At 27.0% G+C, this 25,894-nt stretch overlaps 1 protein-coding gene across 2 annotated transcripts in view; it reads right to left on the bottom strand.

The window, feature by feature from the left end:
* LOC109596567 (uncharacterized) overlaps positions 1-25,894 on the bottom strand; it is a 69,954-nt gene that overhangs the window by 34,172 nt on the left and 9,888 nt on the right. For both annotated transcript variants that reach the window (XM_049962885.1, XM_020012131.2), the window contains exons 2-3: positions 8,357-8,568; positions 4,190-4,407 (exon numbers count right to left, since the gene is read on the bottom strand). In XM_049962885.1, coding sequence (XP_049818842.1) covers positions 4,190-4,407; positions 8,357-8,414 — 276 coding nt within the window. In that variant the 5' untranslated portion in view covers positions 8,415-8,568. The remainder of the gene's footprint in view (positions 1-4,189; positions 4,408-8,356; positions 8,569-25,894) is intronic.

Genomic DNA, 25,894 nt, shown 5'->3' with positions numbered 1-25,894 from the left:
ATGGACTATATGATGAAAAAATAAAACGATTTGCCATTTGTCAGGTACGGTTGACGCAAAGTGTATTTAACAACTTCAGAAATGAAAAGTTAATATTAATTATAATACTGTAAACTTAAGATATTAATTTTAATTATGGCAAAGCGAAAGCAAATGAAAGCAAATTCCAATAATACGAAAATAAATTGAAGTCTTTAGAAATGAGGGTATGTCGTACAATCGAAATTCTGATATTTTACACATCAATAAAGGAACCACATGCAAAATTAAGAATAAATTTGACACTTTTGGATCAGTTGCAGATCGTTACAGGGCAGGCAGACCTCATAATATAGACATAATTCTTGAAAGGCGCATAAAAATATCCCACATTGTGATAGTCATCAAAAATTACTGTAGTAATGTACAAGATTTGCCTGCGCAAAGAAGTCTGAGGAAATTATAATTAATTAATATATAATTCTATTTTACTTTATAATATCTTAATAAAAAAATCAACTTAAATAAGCATTTTTTAATCCCTTATACAGGAGATAGAACAGAAATTTTGTTTAAGTCATTCATTGTTTATTTATTATTCGAATTATAAACATATCATATATTTTCATCTTTGATAATATTAAACAGTCACCTGTAAAATCTCTAAGAACATTAGTTCTTCAAATAATTCTTATTGATTTCTAATATCAATTCTTTAAATGAAAGTATTCTAAGAAAATTTAAATTATGATGTATCTGACAAATTAAACCCATGTTACTAATCTAAGTCTGTAGAAACACATAAATTAAACTTATTTTTATTTATTTTTTGCTTCTTGAATATTTTAGTAATTTTTGACGTTACAATTACGCCATATTTTTTTCTTTTGTAATACTTTATAAAGGGTAATTGTTCAAACTTTTAAAGCATCACAGTAATGATGACCAATTACGCACAATAGGGCCAATTATTGTATTTAAGGAGAATCAATAAAGTCATTATATTGAATATCTTGATTGATAAAAAATTATTGAAAAGTCTTTATTTATTCATACAAATTTGACAATGTCACTGAAAAATTTTGGTATTTTTGTGTCACTAATTGGTTTTTAGCATTTATTAAATTTCTAAAAAGAAATCCAGCTTTATAATATGTGTGTTCTATTTCATAAAGAGTAAAAAAATTAACAGAATTATCAGAAATAAAAACAAACACAAAATTGAACAAATTATTGGAATAAAATATAATTTGTTTGTTTTTAATGGACTGAGATTTATAATTATATAATATATTTAAATTTATTTAACGTAGTCATATTAAATATAGAATGGTTGGCAAAATGTAATCATATTGAATCGCATTACAATTTATTAAATTGTAGTTATTACTTTTATTTATATTTTCCTTCTTTAAGAGCGTTACCAAACTTAATAAGATCAGATCAGTAAACTTCAAAATAAATAAATTTCTCAAGATCTGAATTCTATTAGGACATCTGACGTTAAACTACTTTTGGTGCAGTTTGCTTTATAAGCTGTTCGCAACTACTGAAACTTCTTCGTGGTTTGAAATGTGGTTGATCAGCTTTCGTACTGGAATATTTTGAAGTAAATTATGTATTAAATATTACTATTTTATTATCTTGCTTTTGATAATTCACGAACTCACTTTGTAAATCATATAAAATAAAAAGGTGTAATATAATTTCGTACCTGGCAAAACGGCAAAATTATTTTTTTATTCTTTTCATATTACATTCTCTCTGATTTATATAATTTGCATAACATTTAGAGTAATATTAAAGGGAATTCGCTCTACAAACAACAAATCAGTGTACCATATAAGCATAATTAAATTTCCTTCATAACTAACATAATTGGTGCTTCGTTATATTTATTTTTATCTTAAATGTGAGATAAATATTTTTGCATTTATTCAAAACTCCAGTTATTGTTGTAAATATATTAAAAATTATTTGTGACTAAAATATGTTAGATTAAGTTAATCCATTTTAATAGTGTAATGAAATTTAAAATATAATGTTATATGTAACAATCAATATTCATAAACCTTTAAAATAACAAGTAATGTATATTTAATGTAATTTATTTTAATTGTAATGTGTAATTGTAATTTTGATAATAATGTATTTGCTTTGTTGGTAAAAAAGTATGCTAGCTGGAATTTAATATTACATGTTACTAACAACCGAAAATTGATGAATCCGTATAAAAATTGGCTTTTATTTAAAACATGAAAAAAATTAAAAAATAAAATTCCACAATTGTTTTCATCATGCTTAAATTTGTTAATAAAATATTACCTTCTATTGAAAGCTGAAATTTATTAACTAATCTCTCTCGACCGAAATATTTTTTATTATTTATTAAATTAATATTTTATGAAAAAATTTCTCTCTTCTTAAACTTAAATTATTATTTGAAGAATATAATATTGTAGTTTGTATTGTAAATTGTAAGGAATACTTAAAATATTCAATAAAAGAAAAATGAAATAAACGAATGAATGTTTGCAAAAATTTGTAGTTTATGTTTCCAATACACGATCCGAGAAGAGATATTCTGAAATTGCATTTTTGGACAATTATTATTATTTGTTTAATCTGAAAAAATATTTCAGTTTATAGTCGAACTAAAATCCACAAATTTGATCCGAATTTAGTGAATCAAAATCCATTTTAGAAATCTCATATTCGTGAAATTTATTTTCACTATATTATTTTTTAGTAAATAACGGTTTTAAAAAATGTCAATGGATTAATTAATTAAATAAATAATATCAAATCGTTAGCATTGATTTTTTGTATAAATTCCATCTATTTTTGTAAATATCTTAAAATCAAATATGGTAGCCGAAACAATATTTTTTAATAAAAATTAACACATTTATATTGGTAAATATACAAAATTTATTTTTGAAAAAAATAATTAAAAGAATATTTTTTACTAGTATTAAACAGAAATGAAATTAATAAATGTGTTAAAATTTAAAAAAAAAAAAACAAAATTTAACTTTCTAACTAAATTTATATATATTAAAATAATGTTTTTAAAAAATGCGGCTTGGTTAACTAATATTATGAATTAATTTTAGTGTTCATTTATTAAAATAGAATAAAAACTAAAAATACTAATTAATTGATATTATAATGTACATAATTTGAGTATTATTTAGTATATATTTTTTATAAATTTATTAGAAGAATAAGTCAGTAGAAATTACTTATTCTTCTAATAAATATTATATATTTTTATTTCGATATGTTGATTAAGTTAAAAATAAAATTAATTTATACTTAATGAAATTTCATTTTAATTGGAATGTGAATAATTATCAGCAATTATAATTAAACTGAAATAATATTTTTTTATTATAATTAATTTGATTGGTTGATTAATTAGAATTTAATACTGCAAATATTGATTTATGTAGTATTAAAATAAATGAATTTATAAAATGATAATTTTTATTAAAATATTAAAAAAAAAATGAAACATAAAATTTAACAATTGTTTCCACTATGCTTGATTTTAAATTTACTGAATAATTTGTTCCCTTTGTAGTTATTTTTTATTATTTATAAAACTTTTTTAACATTTTTTTATAAATATGATTTATTGGAAAAATAATTTTATAAAATATGTACATATTATTATTATTATTATATGTAAAATGAAATATTTACAAAAGTTTCCAGAAGATTTCGATTCGAGATTGCATTATGCCATAACTTTAAATACTTTTTAAATTTAAAAATAATTTCTACTTTATATTGTACTGAAATCCGCAATTTTGGTCCAAATCTATTGAATTTTAGAAAATTTTATATATTAAAAATTCATTTTAGCTTTAGCATTTTCAATAAAAACAATATTTTTAAAAAATACCACTTAATTGTCTAATTAAATTTAAAATTTCTTAATTAAAAATTGACTCGGGACTACATATTTTATTAAAAAACTTATTAAGACTTGTATTGTATGAGAAATAAATACATATTTTGGTATTTATTTCTATTTAATTTATTGCCTATTTTTTATACAAGAATAATCAATTTTATGGATTTGTTGTCAAGTAACTCGTTCTATGCAAATAGGACAACACATCAAGAAATTTCCATATCACCATCGACATCTTGAAGGCAATAACAGCTGGTAAACAAATATATGTTTGTGTACGCTACTTACGTCTACGTGCACTCCCTCGACTTTGTACCAGTTAGCTTGCGGACGCGCCTTGGGAACGAACCGGTAAAACTCCTCGTGTTCCTTGTACCACTTGACGGCGTACAGGGTATCGTTGCCCAGATCGTAGTCGCACTGGAGCATCGCCGTCTCGCCGGGCACACGGTATTGCGGCACGTTGACACGTACCCATTTCAGGCCAGGTCCGGACGATACCGCACCTGGAACAACCGAACATCCGGATTATGAAACTTTCACGGAAACGGGCAGCCTGCGGATTAGTCTGGTAGTGCTGTTACGGGATCGGTTTACATAGAAAAGCAGAGTGTCCTTGTTATTCGAACCCCTGTTCTGCATTATAAAGGACATTCAAATAGTGTTGTTTATGTTAGTTATTTTTCGAGATCTCATTACATTTTGTTTACATTGTGTTGCCAACTTTGAAGGACTTCAGAATATAGGTTATTTGGTAACAGTAATCTTGTAGTGGTCCGGATTAAAATTATGTCATTGTAATATTTGAATTTTTTTTATTATTAAATGTCAAGTTTTATCTTTAGTTTTGAATCTTTCGGATCTATGTTAATATGATATGTAATAATACGCGATTCTTTGTTAATTTTGTCTTCTATGATGAGCTTCCATCGCATCATAATCTTGTCAATCATTTTATTATTATTCTTGTTTTTTAGAAACAATGTGGTCTAGTAAAACAGTTTTTCTCAGGTATAGATTTCTCGAGACTTAAGTGATAGCACTATTTATGATAATAAAATTTTATAATCATAAATTTAATTGACTATTTTACAATTATTATAATATGAGATTCGTGTTCAGAATTATAATGTTTTTTTATGTTTCTTTTTCCGTTTTACTTTAATTACTTAAATATTTATTTATGTACTTGAGTATATTGTTCATAAAACGTTGTGGAGATTATTCCGAGGGGATTGTTATTATGTTTATATGTTTATGTTATATGTATATTTTTTATTTGTGTTGTTGTCGATAACTGATTAAAAGGCCTCCCTTTCGATGTTCATCAAAATGAGATCAGGAGGGAATTGGCTTCAGTATTCGAGTGTCTACATGAGAATGAACAATTAAATTCATTTAATCTGATTAGTTATAAATTTGCATATATTTTAAGCAAATATGGATATGATGATACCAAATATGTAAATTAATTACAGTTCTATTTTCAGTTTTTATTTCATAATTATTTTTGTGTTACACACAATGTGGGTTCCTAATTATTCTAGCTGATTACGTGGCCATTTCTTAATCCTTGTAAAATCTTACGGTACTCCTGTTGGTACCATTACCGTGTACTATATGAAAATATATTCAAAATATGTAAGGAATAAGTTCTGACAGTATATAATATCATTGTTTGCCTTATTTTAATTACTTTTTCAATTAATAAATTAATTTTTATTCATATTTCTTATTTTATAATTTTTATTCATGGACAAAGTCTCCAGATATTCAATATGGGCTTAATCCTTGCCAAAACGACCACTTTTGTACTCAACCCCTAAATTTTATTAAGTAAGATTTATAGTACTCTATTAAATAAATTTATTTTAGATGAAAAATATGTATTTTTTAAAATTTTTGAATTTTTCGAAAAAAATCATTGATTTTAAAATGTCACCATTATTATTTAATTTTTCGTAATTAGAGGCAGAGCTTCATCTATTTTTTCCCAATTCAGTTATAACACTAGTTTGTAGTAAAAGAATATAAACATTTAGGTTAATTTATTACCTTCAATTTTCTTCTTCAATTACCTTCTTTTCCTGAAATGCTTGATTATTCGAATTGAATTATTTTTGATTATTTATTTAATTAAATATTTTATATGATTTGTTTAAATACTGATGTGTTTTATAAATTGCAAAATATATTGAAAAATATTCAACAAATAACAAAATTGTATAATAAGTTGGTATATAATATTATTTTTAAACTTAATTTTAATTATTTATAATTTATTTATATTTGCATATCTTATTTTATAATCTGTATTCATATACAAAATTTTCAGATATTAAATGGGTCGGTCACTTTTCATCCTGACCCTCAGATTTCACAGAAATTCTTTATTTGATATAGTATCTAATAAATACGATACAACATTTTTTTAAATTATTTTAATCATTTTTTTTTAATTTAGGCTTTATTTATCCAATTTTTCTAATATTCTATGAATTTTGGGTGTGCTGAGATTTTAGGACTTTTGTAATTTGTAATATACTTAAATATCTCTACATATTCTGGTAGTATTATATTATAAAAACCATCGTCGTACTTGTGACGTAAATTGTAAACCTCGTTTTCTGTTCAATATCTCAAAGAGAGAGTCATTGTTCACCCGCACCACCCCAATCGTTAAAGTGGTAGCCCCGACCTAATCGTTTTGTTATGGCGATTACTGCAGTACTAAAGATGAACAATGGTGCATCAAGAAGTCAATCCCTTCGATAACACTAATAGATAATGTTGAACACGACGACAGCAACATCAAAAGCAAATACAATGATCAGCCGAACATGCCGAAGGTAACCTACGATAACTCCAAACAAACAACCCATCGACTTCTATTGAAATTACCCACAATCAGATGCAGCTCTTCATCTGCTTAATGCATTAATCCCCAGGAAACGGTCTTTAGTGAAAATCTCGTGACCCAATCATTGGAAGAGTGGTGTTGCGGCAACACCATACACAACAGTTTTTACTGTTAATTGTACATTTCAAAGTGCACATCATTGTTCACTTGCTGACACATCCCCATCGCCAAAACGTTGTGATGTGATAAATTTGATGGCATAATAAAATCCAATGGGACACTCCGGCCATCTGCTAAAATTATTTCTGTTTCATTAACACAGACAAAATAAAGCAAATTTGGTTGTTTATCTGCATTTGTGTAACGATGTAATATTTCGTTGGAATGCGCTAAATAGAGGCATTAAAATTAAGCATCTTGTAATGTCTGATCATTAAGAAAACAACATTAAGTAAAATTTGTTAAGGAATAAACAGGGCATAATGTAAGGAGAAGCGGTTAATTGTTAGGAACAACCGTTTTCAAGACTTCGGCTGTTATGGGCGTAATTACGCGAAATAGCTTAAGTTAGAATGACTTACTTGAAATGTGTGTGTTATTTGTGGGTCCCTCACCGTTTTCTCTTCGACGCCCGTTCGTCTGGGAGCGGTGCAACGGCAGGCAAATTACAAAAAAAGAACCTTCCCTAAACGATTTACCCGGAAACCATTTAACAGAAATCAGGCGTTTTTACTAAGTCAGATTTAAGTTTTTACAAGAATCATTTGCCCAAGTTGCTTGCGGCCCGCATATTTTTTATGGGCCGGAATGCCTAGGGTTTCCCAAGATCATGTTTTGAATAAATTTTAATAAAAATATTCAACATGTAAACAACATCCATTTGCATAATATAAATAAAGTTGTCTTTTATCTCTTGCTTTACACGGGCGGTTGCAATTTCATTGTAACCCGAGTTGCCTTTTATAAAATATTATTTATATAAAATTAAATAACTACACAGTAACTTCTAAAAAGGGACATGTTTTTACATGTATATTAATTATCCGACTAGTTAAAATAAAACAAATAAGTAGCTTTGACTTAAACGGATTACAATTAAGATTATTTGTAGACACACAAGTACGTCATTGGCTGAGTTTAGGGCTGGCAAAAGGGAGTAAGTACATTTTGCCAGCGAACAGACAGGCAGAGAGTGCTAATTATGCTCTTTGTACGAAATGCTGCTAAGTTGGCATTCCTTCTGAATACATCATTAATTCGCTTACTTCTGTTTCCATGTTGTATTTGTTTAGAAACTAGAAAGTGCTACTCTATAAAGTCTAATTACTCAATTTATTTGCCTAATAATTTCGTCACAGCAAATAATGGCTTAACATACAGAAAATGCACACAGAAGCTTTTGAATAATTTATACTTTCATTTGTTACCCCTCCAGCCTACTCAACAAATTAAGCTGACTGATTTTCATTTTGCGTCGCTGTGTATAAAGTAAAATAATAACAATCCTTTGTAAACTGTGAAATGTGGATCTAAACAATTAAATAAATGATATCTTCAACAACGAGTGATATTATTGATTAACCATTCAAACTTACCTGTTACAATCGAGGATAATATCGTATGGAATATGAGTTTTACAAAAAGCTGCTTCATCTTCCTGTTAAATCGAAAATTTTTCTAAATCTGACTTTTCAATTGTTGATCTGCTCCAAATCCCACACTAATCCTGGAACTAGTATTAATTCCACTTGTTTGTTCATCTGCAATATTGGACAGGAAACGATTTAACCACGTCACGGTTGTCAATCTGCAAAATAAAAAAATCGGTATGGATTGATGTTTGAAATACATAAAATAAAACTGGAAAATTTATACTTTATATTTTTTATTAAAATTTGTTTCAAATTGAAATATTCATTTATTTTATTATGTTAGCTGGATACGTTGGTAATTTTATTTTAATAAAACAAAAATTTTAATATCAATATATACAATATGAAGAAAATTTCCCAGCATAAGTTTCACAATGATTTAGCATATTAATAAATTTATAAAAAAATAATTAAAAAAAAACAAGGTTATTAATTAAAGAATAATAAGAGTAAGCATTTAAATTTTAATTTAAATAATATTATAATTAGCTTAATAACTATATTGTATCCAAAATGATATAATCAAGATGGTTTTATAATAAAATATGTGAAAAATCGAATAAAAAAAAATAAAAAAATTGTTTCCGTTTTAACCTGCATTTGGTGAAACTTATTTGTGGTTTGTTTTGTGTATTAATTAATATAAACTTAATAAACTATATGCAATAGTGGCCATAATTATTGCAACTTATTAAAATATATTAAAAATATAAGTTGTACTAATGTTATATATATATTAATTAATATTTTTTCTGTTATTGCTGGTTTACTATACAACAGGTCAATATAATTTTATTTTTTAAAATTTTTTTTATATTATGATATTTTTTGATCTATTTGAATTTAAAATGATTATTTACCAATAGTCTTTTGGTTATTATAAATATTTAACCAATGATCAAAGTTATCGAATTATAATTCGATGTTACCAAAACTAAAAATTTTTGAGACATTAATAGTAAAACCAACCTGAAAAAAATGGGACTTGCTGAAATTAGTTCAAGGACAAGGAAGATGACCTCAGACCTACTAGAAATATTTTGGTTTCTACCTAAAATATGTCCAATTTTAATTTGCTGAGGATTACTTTGACCGGAACAATGGGAAAGAGTTCAGCACAAAAAGTTTGTCTAGTGAAACATAGCGTGGTGGTTCAATTATGCTGTGAGGATACTTCAATTCTTCTGATGTATGACTCCTTAGATTGATTTATTTACATGAATATATTACACAGCAATTTTCTTCCATATGTTGAATAAATGTGTTTTATCATGAAAACGATCTCAAACACAATTCTAAAATTGCGACGAATTTGTTAAAAGATCAAAACATCGATATTTTATTTTGCTCTTGCCCGTTCCAATCTTCAGGTTTTAACCCTTCTGAAAATATGGGGATCACGTTTATAATCAAATTCAACATAAAAATTTAATATATATTCAAAATATACATATTAAATCCAAGAAACTTAAAGGATTATAAACTTTTCGTATATTCAGAAAGTGGAATAGTTTGTGCAACGTAAATAAACCAAAATTAAAATAAAAAAGATGTTATACATTGATAAACTAACTAGCATAGAACTAATCATTAAAATTCCTTTCAAAATTAAAGTCACTGTATTTATGTTTATCGCAATTCGGAAACATTTAATTAAATAAAAATACTTTAGTTTTTATAGTCCTGTATAAAACTATAGTAAAATAATATTATTTTAACAGTTCACATTAAAGAGGGAGTTATGGCTATAATAATGTCCACTACTGTAGATATATTATCAACAATTTTAACAAAGCCGTTATGATATGATTAAAACAAACTGTTTAAAATTCGAAATGTTCCCCGTACACCTCTTGACAATAAAATAGTGTGTCATTAAATTCCTCACATCTCTAAACACATATTACTGTATATACATCAGAGCAGCAAAATATTACTCTTTGTTTATTTATTACTTATTTATATTATTTACATAAAATTTAGAGTAATTTTAAATAGAATTCTCTCTACAAAGCAACTAATTTATGAACCATATGAACATAATTACATTCGCTACGTTACATATTTTGTTTCATTTTATTTGAATTTATTTCTACTTTGAGATAAACATTTCGCATTTATTTTAGTAAATTATAAAGCTATTTTCATATAAAATATTTTAAAAAAGCGTGCCAATTTGAATTTATTATCGGACAACTGTCAAAAACAGTATTAAATATTTTAAAAATAATAAAGATTAATTTATATTTGATATAAACCAAAGTATTTTGCTTAAAATTAATAAACAATTACAAAATAATATATATTCAATATAATTTCATTTTGGTTGGTAAGCTATTACTAGGAAAACTGAATAATAATAATAATGAATATAATTTGTGGGTAATTAAATTTCTTTGACTTATGCAAACTGCCTGACATATGTATGCAACTGGCCAGTCGCTGATATGCAGATTTAACTACCCTTTGTTGGGTTTTCTGGGCTTTCAGGATGCGCCATTAGTTGCTAGTCTGGTGATTAACCGATACATAAAAATGCTGCTGCACGGTGAAATAATGCATTTTTAAAATCGCGTGTCGCGTTTCACCAGCGACAAAATTCCGGATATTAAAACAAACTTTTGTGACACAAAATTTGTGTTTGAAATTAAAAGTTTAAATAGACGGCATGATTTTAATCACTTTAATATACTATGAAGTTAAATATTCGGAAGTATCATGTTTAAATTATTATTCGCTAAGATTTTGCTATTCGGAGATTTCGACAAAGCGTTAGTGTATGTATATGCTAAAATGGTCATAGATTCTTTAATTATAAATATAATGTTTTTCCTTCATCCTTGGCTAAATGTGCTTATTTAATTGATTAATTATTTTATTTACAAAGCTTGTATGTGTAAGTAAACGAGGTATACTACCATGTACAATCGTATTAATCACAAGCTTTATCATGCAATTTCCATTACCTCTCACATGCGAAAGCTTCATCAACATCAAGGAACAATCTCTCATAACGATTGGAATAGCATCATCATCCTATTGTTTCTTAAATAATTTATTCTGTCAGCTGTTCTTAAGTAAAATTATGGCAATTAATTTAATGAACCCATTAGGATAAAGGTAATTAAAAAAATTGCTAGTCAATTCAATTATAGTAAGTTAAAAATGAATACAAATAGATGAGTGTGTTAGATTGGGAAAATTCAGCATTGCTAGTCGACAATTAATCATATCATTTTTAATTAAAGTGATTATTTTTGTGGTTATTTCATTTTACTTACACATGTTGCAATTTATAATATAATATATAATTATTTCCAGATACAATATCTAAAAACCGCAAATGAATTTCATGATTAAATGCAATAAATATATGTTGTAAAAATTTAATTTAAAATTTATAGGCATTCTCATCAAATTTATTAAAATTAATGAAATAATTATTATTATTATATGAAATTAGTTTTCGTATTGAAAAAACCACATGAAATCTGATAATTTATTACTAATTAAACTTTAACTGGTATCAATTTGGAAAAATATACAGAAAATGCATTTCTAATTGCTCAATCTGTATACTTAATTTGCAATGCTAAATAAAAACGGATTCTGTTTGCACATTAGTCCACCAAGAGAATAAATCAAATCCATTCCATCCGGCAAACCATGAAACAAACATTAGGAATTTCAGTCACGTTGCATGAGTGTGTATTGTAACGGGAAACTACACACGTTATAAACTGTTTAATTAAAAATAAGCCAGATTCGAATCGATAGTGCTACGACAATAAGTTTGCCGGGCTGCTAAACGTACCCCGTATGTTAACGTAGGAATTTTTAATTTCGATTCTAAGTGCACTACGGCACTTTTGTTAAAATGAGTTAAAACACGCCTTGCGATGCCATTAGCAAATTTTGCATGTGGTTCGTTGAAAAGAAAATGACTCTTTGTGACGATGAAAGGAATTTCTTTCTGTTCTTTGAAAAATAGTGCTTAATTTTTCGAGAAGTATACATTTCATTAGAACTTTGCTTTAATTGCTTTATTTGGAGGGACGATTCTGGTATTCATTTAAGAAACAAACTTAATATTAACGTATGTCCCAAACATTTTACATATTGAGATATATAGTGGATTTTTCAAACAATTCTATTTTCTATAACACACATTTCATAAAATTGTATTTTTCATATACAAATACAAATTTTATGGAGGTTTCTCGCTCTCAAATGAACCACACTGTATAAGTGCATAAATAATACTAGAAAATTTTTAAAAGCAAATCTAACTTCACCTCTGGATTAAGCACCCCCTAAAATAGGCATGTTTCAAATTTCATAAATATTCATAATTCTGGTAAAAAAATAAAAATCAAATATTTTTCTTATGAATTTATATTTGTAATTAAGAAAAAAGAGCACAAATTATCTTATATTTAAAAATATTGAAATATTATACTAATAATACTATAATAACTGTACTATACTTACAGTATTGGCAGAAAGTAGAGCAACTTTTTTAAAATTCAAATAATTTTTGTCGTGGTTTTGTTATGTTAAAAAAAAATGTATATTAAAAATTAACTTCCCTTTATAAATTTAACAATTACATAGTTAAACTATAAAAAAATAGAGAATTGATTTTTACTGATGATTATTTTTTTTGGGCTGCCAAAAAGTAGAGTTTATAGTTTTATTACTATAAATAATTTGTAATTAGTATTTTAATTAATTCTATACTAATGTGTTGTAAAATTCTCATTATTATGAATAAATTCTAAACTTTTTTTTATTTCATGGAAAGCATCAGATGGTAAATAATATTTGGATCCAGTTTTCAATGGAATTTAGATCGGGAAATTAAGATGGTCAGTTCCCAACATTAATTGTTCCCCTTAAAAGCTTCAAATATTCGGGTCATTATCTTGTTGAAAATAATGTTTTAGTGGCATATTTTTATCTGAATACGTTACCATGTTGTTCCTCAATATTCCTTTATACATAAAACGATCCATGATACCCTCTATTCAAAGGAGAGGACCCATTCAAAATCCTGAAAGCAGCCCCAAAACATTACCGACATGTCGCCGTGTTTAACAGCAAGTATGGTAAAGTTTGGGTCATGAATAGGTCGCCTTACATATAAAATTACATCACTGCTAACCAGTTAAACTTCTTCACTCTAAATCACTCGTTTCCAATCATTTAAAGTCTCATATAAAAGGGACCTGGTAAACTCAACTCTGGCTCGTCTGTTCTTCTCTGCTAGTAGTGTTTTTTTGTTTGGCCTTATCTCTTACGGTTCTTGAAGAAACATTAATTCCAAGTTGTGTCTCAAGTAAACCTTTTATGATGATCTTTTTTGGAGTAAGATAAATTTTATTCTGAAACCTATTGGTTTTTCTTGGTCCTCCAGTTTTATTTTTTCCTTCCACATTACCAAATCTTGAAAATTGTTGTAAAACACGGGTTATAATCGAGCGATACTGATTTTTTTTCTCATATTGAAAGAACAATGCAATCCGTGATTTTAATTCGGAAAATAATTTCTTTCCACGACGGATAACTATTAACTCAGTTTACTTTTGTAAGTACTGAAAAACTAAAATCATTGTGGATTTTGTAGAGATTAGATATTCATAAAAAAAAATAATTTTTCCGTAGAATGAATTTTGATATAAATCCATTTTATCCATTTTAGGTGATTAATCCCATAGTGTAGTTGGATTTTATATAAAAAAATTATTAGTATGATTTCTTCAAATTTCATGCATAAAAAATTACCATTGGACAAAAAACTTGCATATTTTCATGTTTTACAATTGAAAAAAAAGTTCGTCAAAATCGTTCCAAAAATAAATATTTAATCTCGCTTTCAAATAAGCCACACTGTATATATCACGAATATTTAGTGTTATACATCAAGAGGCATCTTGTAATGTTAAACATTTTTATATTTGTTCCAGTGGCGTGCCTGCGGTATTTCAAATTAATGTAAAAAATATATGGCACGCCACTAACATTAATAATTTTTAATATTCCCATTCGATTCTGATCAAAAAAGAGAAGCCTTTCGCCTTATTCATATCTTTGGCCTCCTAGACTTTCTAGGAAGAAAACCAAATGACTGAAGAAAAATGAATGTGAATTAAATTATTTGAACCTAGAGTGAATTAATTGCCTTCAAACAGTCATTAAATACATTCTAGTTAAACAATGTAATTATTTGAAGACCACTGAATTAAAAATAATTTTAATTTGATTAATTTTTCACGTATTTACATAATTTATATGAATGCAGAGTATACATCAAAATTATACCCTCTGTTTGTTCTTTATATGTAACATTTTCATTTTTCATTTTTCCAATCTTGTCTGTTACGACTTGTAAATATTTGTGAGAATATTGAAATTATCTATTGTTGTAAAAAGTTGACATTTTTAAATAGTAACATTTTGCTTAAAAAATGTTAAAATAATGTAAACTCTAGATTGGATTACAATAAGTATTGTTCGGTACGGGTTCCTTAAAATGTGAATAGGCATTTAGCCAAAGTCGCAATTGAATTGAGAAATTTACATTTGTGGATTTCAGTAAGGAATTCGCATTACTGATTCCGGAACGACTCGGCAAACATTGTCGTAAATAAATTTAATTAAAAACACCTAGCCAATAACAACACCGGGGGTGAAATTTAAGGCAGGTATTCCCTTTTTTTTTGAATTCGGGCATTTTTATTTTAGCGAAATTTATTTAACGTAGGTCCGCTTAATGAAAACTAAAATTAAAATCCGAATAATAAACGGCAAATCGTGGTTCGCCCAAAACGTGCAACGCAAATGAATAAATTGTTTTTTTATTGGTTGCTTTAACGCAGAGCTATCAAAAATTACATCAAATTGGGGGGACGTTGGCACACATAAGTTGGCGTGTCACTTTTAAACTTATATCACGAACATAATTAATAACTTAATATTTTCAGGCACCTTCATAAAAAGTTTATTATTAAGGAGAACGGAAATTGTTAAATAAAAAAAAAATCAACGCGACTAAGCGAGAAGAAAGAGAGACAAAGGCCGTCTGTTAAAAGCCGAATAAAATCTGGATTTTAACGCATTTCGTTATGCAAAAACGTACAATTATAAATGTTAATGCCGCCAAAGCACTTGTTAATTTCGAGAAGAAGTCGTTACTGCGCAATAAAAATGCTACGTAAGACATACAATAGAACCGAGGAAATTTCACATCCTGTTTTAAGTGTTCTTGCATTTATTTAAAATTTGTGCCGGATTTATTAGCACAATTTGGTCCATATTAAGGCGGTGGCGTTCAAGTAGTTTCACTTCGGACTTAAATTGAAAAATAAATTTTATTGTTAAATAATTTACGTGAATAGTATCACTAACATTTTCCTTACGCTTTATTGAAGCTCATAAAAGTATTCCATATTTGACGAAGTAAAAGGGTAATGAATGTTCATAATGTTTCCCAAGTATTTTACACTTTATTACAGCAGTAATGGCAAAATATCTATTTAACAACTGTTACATAGTTGTGAATCTCAATATAAGTGCCTAGACGTATAACTGTTAAGAAAATAACTTTTATTTTATATGTTGTCAAATTTTAAAGAATTTTATCGTATTGCCAGAGGGAGGACAATAAATTGGATAATCCCTAAAACATATTTTGGACAAGCACTTTTTATTGTAACAAACTAACTTACAAAATTTATTAGTCGCATTCATCCAACTGCTTAGTTGTTAAGTATCTAGATAAAAGTGTTCAAAATCTTCGTATTTACATGGTTATCTCGTAGGCAATATATTAGACGAATCAGTAGAGCAAACACAAAAAGGATATTTATACAGATATGCCTGTACGAACCCCGAGGCGAATAAAAATACATCCAAGTTTCGCCAACAATTTACATTCCACCTCGATTTTTTCGTCTTACTTCTATATCAAGACAGTTTAATAATGATGTAGGGGACATATTAAGATATAAATAAAAAATGGAACGGACATAAAGAAAAGACACGGCACGGTGGCGGTGTCTGAGCCTGTAGAAAATTAATAATGACAAGCTTTCTAATTATACCCCGGGGTGACGTTTTCTTTGTAGCAGAACTGTCTTGGGTATTCGTTTTTGTGTTTATTGTTTTAAATACTTAGGTCGTGTGTTCTTTATAAAAGTTCATTTATGTCTTCGGTCTTCAAGCTTGATTAGATGTTTGTGTAGCACACCTAATTAGTTCGTGATTTTGTATAAATATTGATACCTTTAAAATTGGGGGTGCTAATTTTAATTTTGTTGTTTTTCATAATTCAATTACTTATTTATGGTAACATTCCCTTAGGAAAAACCTTTTTACTTTTATGTTAACTAACAACAAAAACTAAAATTTACATTTTTAGTTCTTGTTGTGCAATTTTATATACTCAGTGACACAGCCAATGGAACACATCTTTTCAGATTTAATTATTTTATGGAACACAATTTGAGGTTAAAATTAAGACAAAAATTTTGAATATACTGACTAGAATCATTTTTTAAACTAAATAACTACATGATGATTCAGATGCTCATTAATTTGTTTTTGCATTGATCCAATGATATAATCAATTTCGTTTTGATGTGCCATTTTCTATTTCTTCTGCCTAGGATATCCCAAACGTATTCAGTTGGTGGAAATCTTCTTAACTATGCCAATAAACTTACATCAGAAAATTAAAAGTACTCCAAAGAAACCTTTCGTAAAACTGGATTTTGAAGGGTCTTAAGAAAAGTCACCAAACGAAGTTCCACAACTTTCTGAATATATCCCAGATATCACAGTAAATACTTCACATGTTAATAAGCCTTCCTTTTCCTGTAAACCACCGGTTGACAATTGTCACTCAGTACCAAGGCAGCACTCAGAAAGTTCTGCCTCTTTTCAGCCAATAATTAACTTTATCGAAGTCAGGACACGCCTTCCTCTATATTATGTGAAAAAAAAACTCCTCGATAAACAACTTTCAAAATCTAATAATTTTTAGTCCTCATATGAACGAGTTTACAAAGCATATTTTGTTAATGCTGCAGCATTGGATCTAAGTAATCTATTTTTTTTTCGCTAAGTATACTTCAGGTATAAACTAACCGAATCACCGAACTAACATATTTTTTAAACTACTTCTCGCTTATTGACACTCGTTATGAACTAAACAAAAAAAAAGAAAACGTACTCCAGGTTTGTGTACAATTTGCAGAAGCTCAGCGAGTCGTAGCATTTAGTTAATGAATTTTTTAAATATCTGGATTATTTGCAAACCTCTCGTTGAATACCAGTGCGCCGTCGGAAGCTTTCATTTATTAATAAGCAAGTATAAAGGATCTCTATGAATTTTGTCTTTTATGTATGTGTAATATACAAAATAAATCTTTCGTCAGAAATATTATATAATTAATGTTCAACATTTTAGGAAAGTTCGCTGACAAACTTTGTGAAATTTTCTTGAGAGATAAGGGTAGTATAATATGATTATTAAGTTGCTAATGAATTTTGTAGAAAATACATTCTATAGTTTAAATATTTTTCATAATTAACTGTAGCTGTAGCCTTTAACTAAGTTAATTAATATTTTTAAAGTACATACAGTCTTAATTAATTTTTAGATTAGTTTAATTTCAACTTTTTTATGAATATTTTTATCATCTTAACTTCTCGTAAACAAAACTAATTTATATTATAAAAATACGTAGAAATAACAACTGTTCAGCAGTCTGCAAAAGTAATGAGTTTAGTACAAAATAATGCATAAGAAAAGTAGTAAATAAATAAATAAATCATAAAATATACGTTGTCCAATTAGTAGAATTAAATCAAATTTGCGCAACTATCTACCTTATATATAGTGCTCTGAATTTAACACTTGGGCAACTTTCACATAGAAACTAATTTACATTAATAATAAATTGGTAGTGGAATATTGCAAAGCTATATCAACAATCTTGACAATACATTATCATGAATTTATGAGTGTTTGTTATAAGCTTTTAGACTACCTTAACTTGGAACGTGTAGTGATTATTTCATTTGTTCTCGTAAATAAGAATCCTGATGAAAATGTATAATTTATAAATTTACTACGACAATTGAAAATTGGAAAAGTTATAAACTAAAATATTAACGCCATTTACTTTTTCCTAATAAGGTGTCCTCATGTATAAAATAGGTAAATTAATGTTTTAATATTTATTTTAATTATCTTTTGTCTGAATAAAATTGTATTTTTTAAATATATTATACGAATTCAGTTTGTAACTTTAGTATGGCATATTCATATATTAAAATATTTATATTATAAAATTAATTAAATTGCTACAAATCTAAAAGTAATTAATTTAATTTTATCTATTCAAAATATATAATTGGAAATTATAATATTTAATTTTAAACAACATATTATTATAATATTTCAATAATAGGAAATTTTATATTCAGGACGTACAAATGAGTAAAACAAAGTGCAAAGAACAATTCAATTTTCCTTCCAATTAAATACAGTACTTTTCAAAACCTATCGCCAAGATCGTCCCCTACAAATAGAAAAGGTTAATCATATAATATGGATACAAATTTAAGAGCATTTTCATGTAAACGATTATGCGAATTTACGTCAAATGTCAACGTTTGATTTTTCGATCCTTCGGGTTGGCTAGACAGGTACTTCCCGTTCAAACTAGTTACTTATTTAAGTTATTTGAACAATGAATTTAAACTGACGTGAGTACGTACGGTGGAGACACAGATAATGGGTTTTAATAATTTAGATCCTTATACAGTAAATGGGAAATAACGGATATTTAACGGGAAATTTAACAATAATTAGTACTGATAATTTATTTGTTATATTGTCTATTCACGTGAAAATGTTGACGTTAATTCTTCACATCATGTTGAAATGAACGTCCATTATATTGTAAATAGCAAATTATTGCAACATATATTGAAGCTTATTTCCCACAAAAAAATTCATTATAAGTTCTTGACGGTGTCATAAATACAAGTTCATGTTGGGTTTATGATTAGCTCCATGCATAATAAAGAGGCTTGGCTGGCTATTTACTAGTATGTGTGCTCCATTTCACTCGTTTACTGGTTTCGCTGTCCCTTATGCCTTGTTTAAAATGCATATATCAATTAGAAGTCGTCTCTATTATCATTTAGAATCTCTATTTGCCATTATTCCAATGCCAATTTACATATTTTCAAATAAATTGTGATGTTTATACATTCTCTCAGCTGAGAATTGCTTTTGGGAATAGAAGCTTTAAAATGGTTAAATTGGTTCAGTGTCGAATTAATGAAAATTAGATATGCACCAAGTAATTAAATATTTAAGGAAACATACAGTCAATTTAATTCTACGTTGAGCATTCCTTGGAGATTAAAATATGAATGAATATGATACGTATGTAACAAGTAAATCTTATGGAATTTATGAAATGTATTTGCGCACTCCTAGCGTGTAGCGGTCGATTATAGCTGAGAGCTTATATTAATTTCCTACTCAGCGGCATTTTAAAGCCTTAATCCACTATCTAGTGCTTAAAGGCGTAGGTTAATTAATTTTGTATAAGTGATTAGCTGTGCCTTTACTGTAGCATCTTTTGCCTGATTCTATCAGCCGCTTTCCTTAAAGACGCTTACATTTTTTTAACTATGGGGTTAAGTACATTAACATTTCGTTTAATAATTTATTTTTTAATCTTTGGTTCATTTACTTTATAAGCTAGTTTTATTATATATTACAATACTCGTTTTTATTAAACAAGAAAAATTTTGAACTTTAATATTTTTATAAACCTAAACAAATGTGGTGATTTTTGCATTTACAAAACCACCAATTTCTAAAAATTGTCTTTCTGAATAATCACTAGTTTCTGGACTAGATAAAAAACTGCTGAAACAAATTAGTTAGGATATGTTTTGCAGTGGCTACTCTACAATTCAACTGAATATATAGTTTCTATAGAATTATTTACTGAGTATTCAGGTGATAAAAAGTTTTAATGATTTGTCATTCCCGTTTTCATTTAAACCTTCATCATTTTCTAGTATTAGAAGGACCGGAAAGTAATGTCGCTTTTTTAATCAATAATCTAATCACCTCCTTTCAATCTTTTACCATCTAGTCTGCAATCCAATCTCTGAACAATTGGTTTTTGAGTAAAGTATGTCGAAATGGCATTTTAGACATCATTCAAATTTTTTTGCCTAAGAAAATGTTGCAGGGATCGGAAAAAATGAAGATCCAAGAGTGTAATATTGGGCGAGTATGTTGGATGAGAACAGATTATAGGGGACCTAGAAATCTGCTCTGCTTATTTTTTTAATCTGCTGTAAATGTTTCTGGATGGTCTTCCATGGTTGGTTAAGGATGTTTGACAGTTCTTCGATCGTATGATATAGATTTGCTTCCACTTCTATACTTAGGATGTCGTTAATCTTCCTGATTAAAATTCCCGGATCTAAACTTGGAAAACCATTTTTGGCTGGCCATTTCACACCAAAATACAATTATTGAATTATTTAGAAGGCAACAAGTCACAATAAACTTAAAATGACGCCTTCGAGAGAGACAATGAGCTGACAAATGACAATAAAATATCGACAAGCGTAGAAACGACGTTCCTTTCCTAATATTTTAGACTCTTTATTGTTAGTTTTTCTTATGAGTTTATTTTTATTTTTTGAATTATCTCTTGAAAAATGTATGTTTCATATATGGTATCTAATAATATCGATATAGTAACGCAGTTATTAAACTTCATCTCGAATAGACTCTTAATATTCCAGCAATGTCATTTTCTTTCATAGGTTCAACGTGATATAATAACTACTGAAAATAATTCTTTCATGCCGTTCATCTTATGTTTATTTTAAATTTCCAACAGACAGACTTATAAATAAATAAATAATAATAATTATTATGATAATGATAATATTAATAATACTAACAATGTAACAGTTTTATTTGAATCAAAATATTTTAATATGCGAACTACATGATAAATCATATTCTATTTCTTTAAATCGTTCAGTGATTTCTTATAATATAAATTAATTTAAATTGCACAATATATTTTGTAATTATTATTGTTATCATCCGCTTAAAGTATTTGTTATTAAAAAAATGGAAAGTAACAGTAGCAGATGGAATAAAAATAATTGTGTGTTCACTGAACATTAGAAAGTTGATACATTTAAAATTCAGATTTAATGAAAACAACGGTATCTTATTAAAGTTTACTTTGAGGTTTGTGTGGGATTTTAACATTTTAATGATGCTTTCTGTAAAAATACAATTATATATCTTTTCTACCATCCTTCTTTCAATTCTTTAGATTTCAGTTGGTTAGTTTGTTTTTTCAAAGAGACTATCGACTTTAATATTATAATTTATTTAAAAATTTGTTATTGTATTTAACATATAATTAAAAAATAATCTTTGGAGGTGAAAATTAATTGGGATTTGGAATCGACATCGATCGATTATCAGAGTTATCTGTGAGATGGAATATCTATGTGGATATATGCATTTTCAACTAGCCCATTTGAGTGATTGGCAATTTGACTATGAAAATATTGGTAGTTTGTTAGTTGCCATTACGTTTATTTTCAAACGGTTTCTATGCCGTTTTGCGTTTATCTGTCAGTGTTCATTAATTGACATATTTCCACAATATAAACAAATACAATGCGCATCCAATGAATGTATGTTTAAACTTAATTAATTAGTAATGAATATTAATTTAATATCCACACTAATTAATAAATTTTTTTATCTTTTGATTTAATAGTTTCTCAATTAAATTATATTCCCGTGTTCGAGTTAGCTAGAGTGATAAAAATTTCACTAGTTTTATAATATTTTCCACATTAAACCACTTTCGCAATTAAATGTTTGCGCTGCATTAATGCTCCAGGAAATTTCAAATCCTGAAGTTGAGCAATATAATTTTAATTTCCTGTTTTCATTTCGTTTGGAAAATGATTGGTTATTCACCGGATGTAATTAAGTAGTGGTGTTTGCTTGATTTAAATTTTGTGCAGTTATAAATTTGTAGCATTAAGTGCATCTAGGAGAAATGTATACGGGGTTTTTGACAACTTATTTGAATTCTTTTAACAAGATGTAGATTTTAATAAAAATATTAGTGCCTCTAAAACAAGATCATTAAAATTATTTAAATATATCTGATTAGCTCTCTATCGAATATGATCGATATAGTTGTAATTTTCAAAATTCTTGTCTACCTCCGTGTTAGACTTTTTTGTTTGAAGTAGAGGAATTTTTAGTAAGAATTATAATTAAATGATACCTAATAATACTACATTCTTGACAAATTCTTGTACACGAAGAATATTAAAATAACTTTTAAGCATTCCTTTATAAATTTAAAAAAATACAATTTCGACACGTTTCACTTCTATAGTATTTGCGGTCGTGGTTTTGGTATTCAAATTACATGAGATATTAACACCATAACGGATAAAACACCTTTCCCGGTGATATCAGACTCATCTTATCTGCGACTGTTTTATTGCCGTTTCAATAGACCATCCGGATTATAGGACAGCCATTTATTTAGAGCGATACTATCGGGACATTTCGAAAACAGGACGATATATCCAAGCTCTTAATTGTATGGTTATTGCAAATCTATATTCAAGAGCTCTTTAAAAGGCTTCCACTATTGAGATAACAGAAAAGTTCGGCATTATAAGACGTTTATGACAATTGTCGTGCTATAATCATAAAATAAGGATGATATTATTGTTCATTCTCTTATAGTCATCCCTTGTATAAACAGATCGATAAGTTATATTTATTTATGAATATTTTTACGAGATGCAATAAACCGATCTGTAAAAGGAAGCCCTATATTTTCATAAAATGTTAAGAAAATAAAACTAAAAAAGTAAACAAAAAATGTAAAAATATAATAGAGCAAACCTAAAAAGAAAAAATATATTCAATATTTGAAAATTTTAGTTATTGAGTTTCTTCGACAATTTCAAAAATATCATTTGCTATAAAATATGTTAATAAATTGAATCTGAATATTATAATATTTCTCTGTTGTGATATGTCATTAGTCTTTAATCAATATGATCATATTGATTAATGACTATTGAATTCTTTTATTGGATGTATCAGTTTTTGCGATATTTTGAAAATTGTAATTAAAAAGGACCATTATAAAATATTTTATCTTCTTTTACAGTTGTAATTTTGTAAGGCATTTACTGTTTCATTAACTCTTGAATTATTTGAGAGTCTAATTTAAAAGTATTTAATGTTTTACAATGTATTTTTTAATTTGAATATATATTAGGTTTTCGTATGTATACTTATAATGTTCTCTAATTTCGTGTCCATCCATTATAATAAATTGTTTTTTCGATTTGGTTGTATGTTGCACTGACATTTTTAACACAAACATAATTTCAATTTAGCTCAACACGTAATACTTTTGCAGACGTAAGAAATACGATAAAAATAATTGTTTATTGTTTTGTTGCCGCATAGTTAATTAGTCGCAAAATAATTTAAATATTCAATTTTATAATATATAAATATTATTAAATCAAGTTTACGAAATACGTTTGGGTAATGATTATTATGAGACAATTTTTTTGAATTGTGAATTAAGTTTTAAAATTTCAATTTTCTATTCATATTTATGACAGGATGTATTTTTACTGGAAGTAAAATGAAGCTTTTATTAAACTATACGGAATACAAAGAAAACAAATTTTTAAGATGGAAATTGATTTTTTACTGCATTTCGTGTTATAAATAAATGAAAAAAGAAACATTAATTATAATAAATATTTTATTAACAGTTTTAATAAACGTGCTGATGTTTGCAGTATTTAAATAAATAATAAATTTAGTTTTATCTAAAGCTAATATTTGCATATTTTAATTTTTGGCCAATGCGCAAAGTTTTATCTTCCATAAACATTTTGTTTTACTTTCATCTGTTACTACATAAATATATATAAATATAATAATATATAATATAAATTTTTTATTGCACCAGACAATAAACAAAAAAAAAATATAGAATTCAACAGATAAAATTGCTTTAAGTTTATATTTTTCTGTGAACACAAATTTACACTATTGAGACTGTAAACTTAAATACAAAAAGTTACTTTTTCATATTTAATATACATTTATACCAAATAGAATAATATATTTATGTCATTACAAATCAGAATTTTGAATAATATAATTTAGTATGCTATATTAAAGGAGCATACATATTCATGTACAATAAATATATTTTATATCACGCACGTTTAATTTTATTGCCTCGATAAATAATATTTGCAAGGGACAAATTGGTTATATTTCTACTGCATACTAATGGTATTTTTGCCACTCTTCAAATAATATTGTAGGTGTAAAATGTAGTAATAAATTTTATGGCGTCCGCAAAATCTGACCATAAATTAAATAAAATAAAAGCAATCATAACATACACACAAACAGCTCTTGTGTTCATCGAATCACCTTTTCATGATAAAATGCCGCTGAATAAATTCTAAAACTGTTTAATTCAAAATAGACAATAATTTTATATGCAAAATGCTTAATGATGTAGGTAATTATTTATGTTAGGACAGCTAACAATAAAACACTACAGACAAATAAAAATGCAAAAACTGGGCACGCCAGCTTTATTTAATTCAAAAATACAAATGCACAATTTTAAACTTTAAATTATGATTTTCACATGCAACCAATTTGTTTCCAGTCAGCTAATACAAAATCGATATTAAATGATATTACCATGTTTAACGTAATATTGCATTTTTATTTATTTAATTGAAGATCGTAACATTTAATAGGCAATGAAGATAATATCCTAGCAATTTATATTTTAAATAAATGCAATTATCATTTTTGAGTATATTTGCTTCTATTTCTATTTTTATTTTGTATTGGATAAAGTGATTTACCTTTCTGTTTCATGACATATGAATACATTTTTGTATTAAACTGTGTGTATTACTTAAAAGCTTTTTAATGCTCTTTCTATGATGTTTGTTTATATTTTCCCTGCATTGAATCCAAAACATTTTTGTGTTCAGGTGCTGTAATTAGTGTAAATGATGAAAGATTTAAGTTTCGTCGCTATTAAAGTGGCAATGAATTAATTTTTATTTTGTATTGGATAAAGTGATTCACCTTTCTGTTTCATGACATATGAATACATTTTTGTATTAAACTGTGTGTATTACTTGAAAGCTTTTTAATGCTCTTTCTATGATGTTTGTTTATATTTTCCCTGCATTGAATCCAAAACATTTTTGTGTTCAGGTGCTGTAATTAGTGTAAATGATGAAAGATTTAAGTTTCGTCGCTATTAAAGTGGCAATGAATTCATGAAGGATGAACAACGTCAAAGGTCG

Source organism: Aethina tumida, chromosome 2, assembly GCF_024364675.1.
Source record: "Aethina tumida isolate Nest 87 chromosome 2, icAetTumi1.1, whole genome shotgun sequence".
Taxonomy (NCBI): Eukaryota; Metazoa; Arthropoda; class Insecta; order Coleoptera; family Nitidulidae; genus Aethina; species Aethina tumida.
Note: the sequence above shows the minus strand (reverse complement) of the source record. Positions and strands in the feature narration are given on the sequence as shown.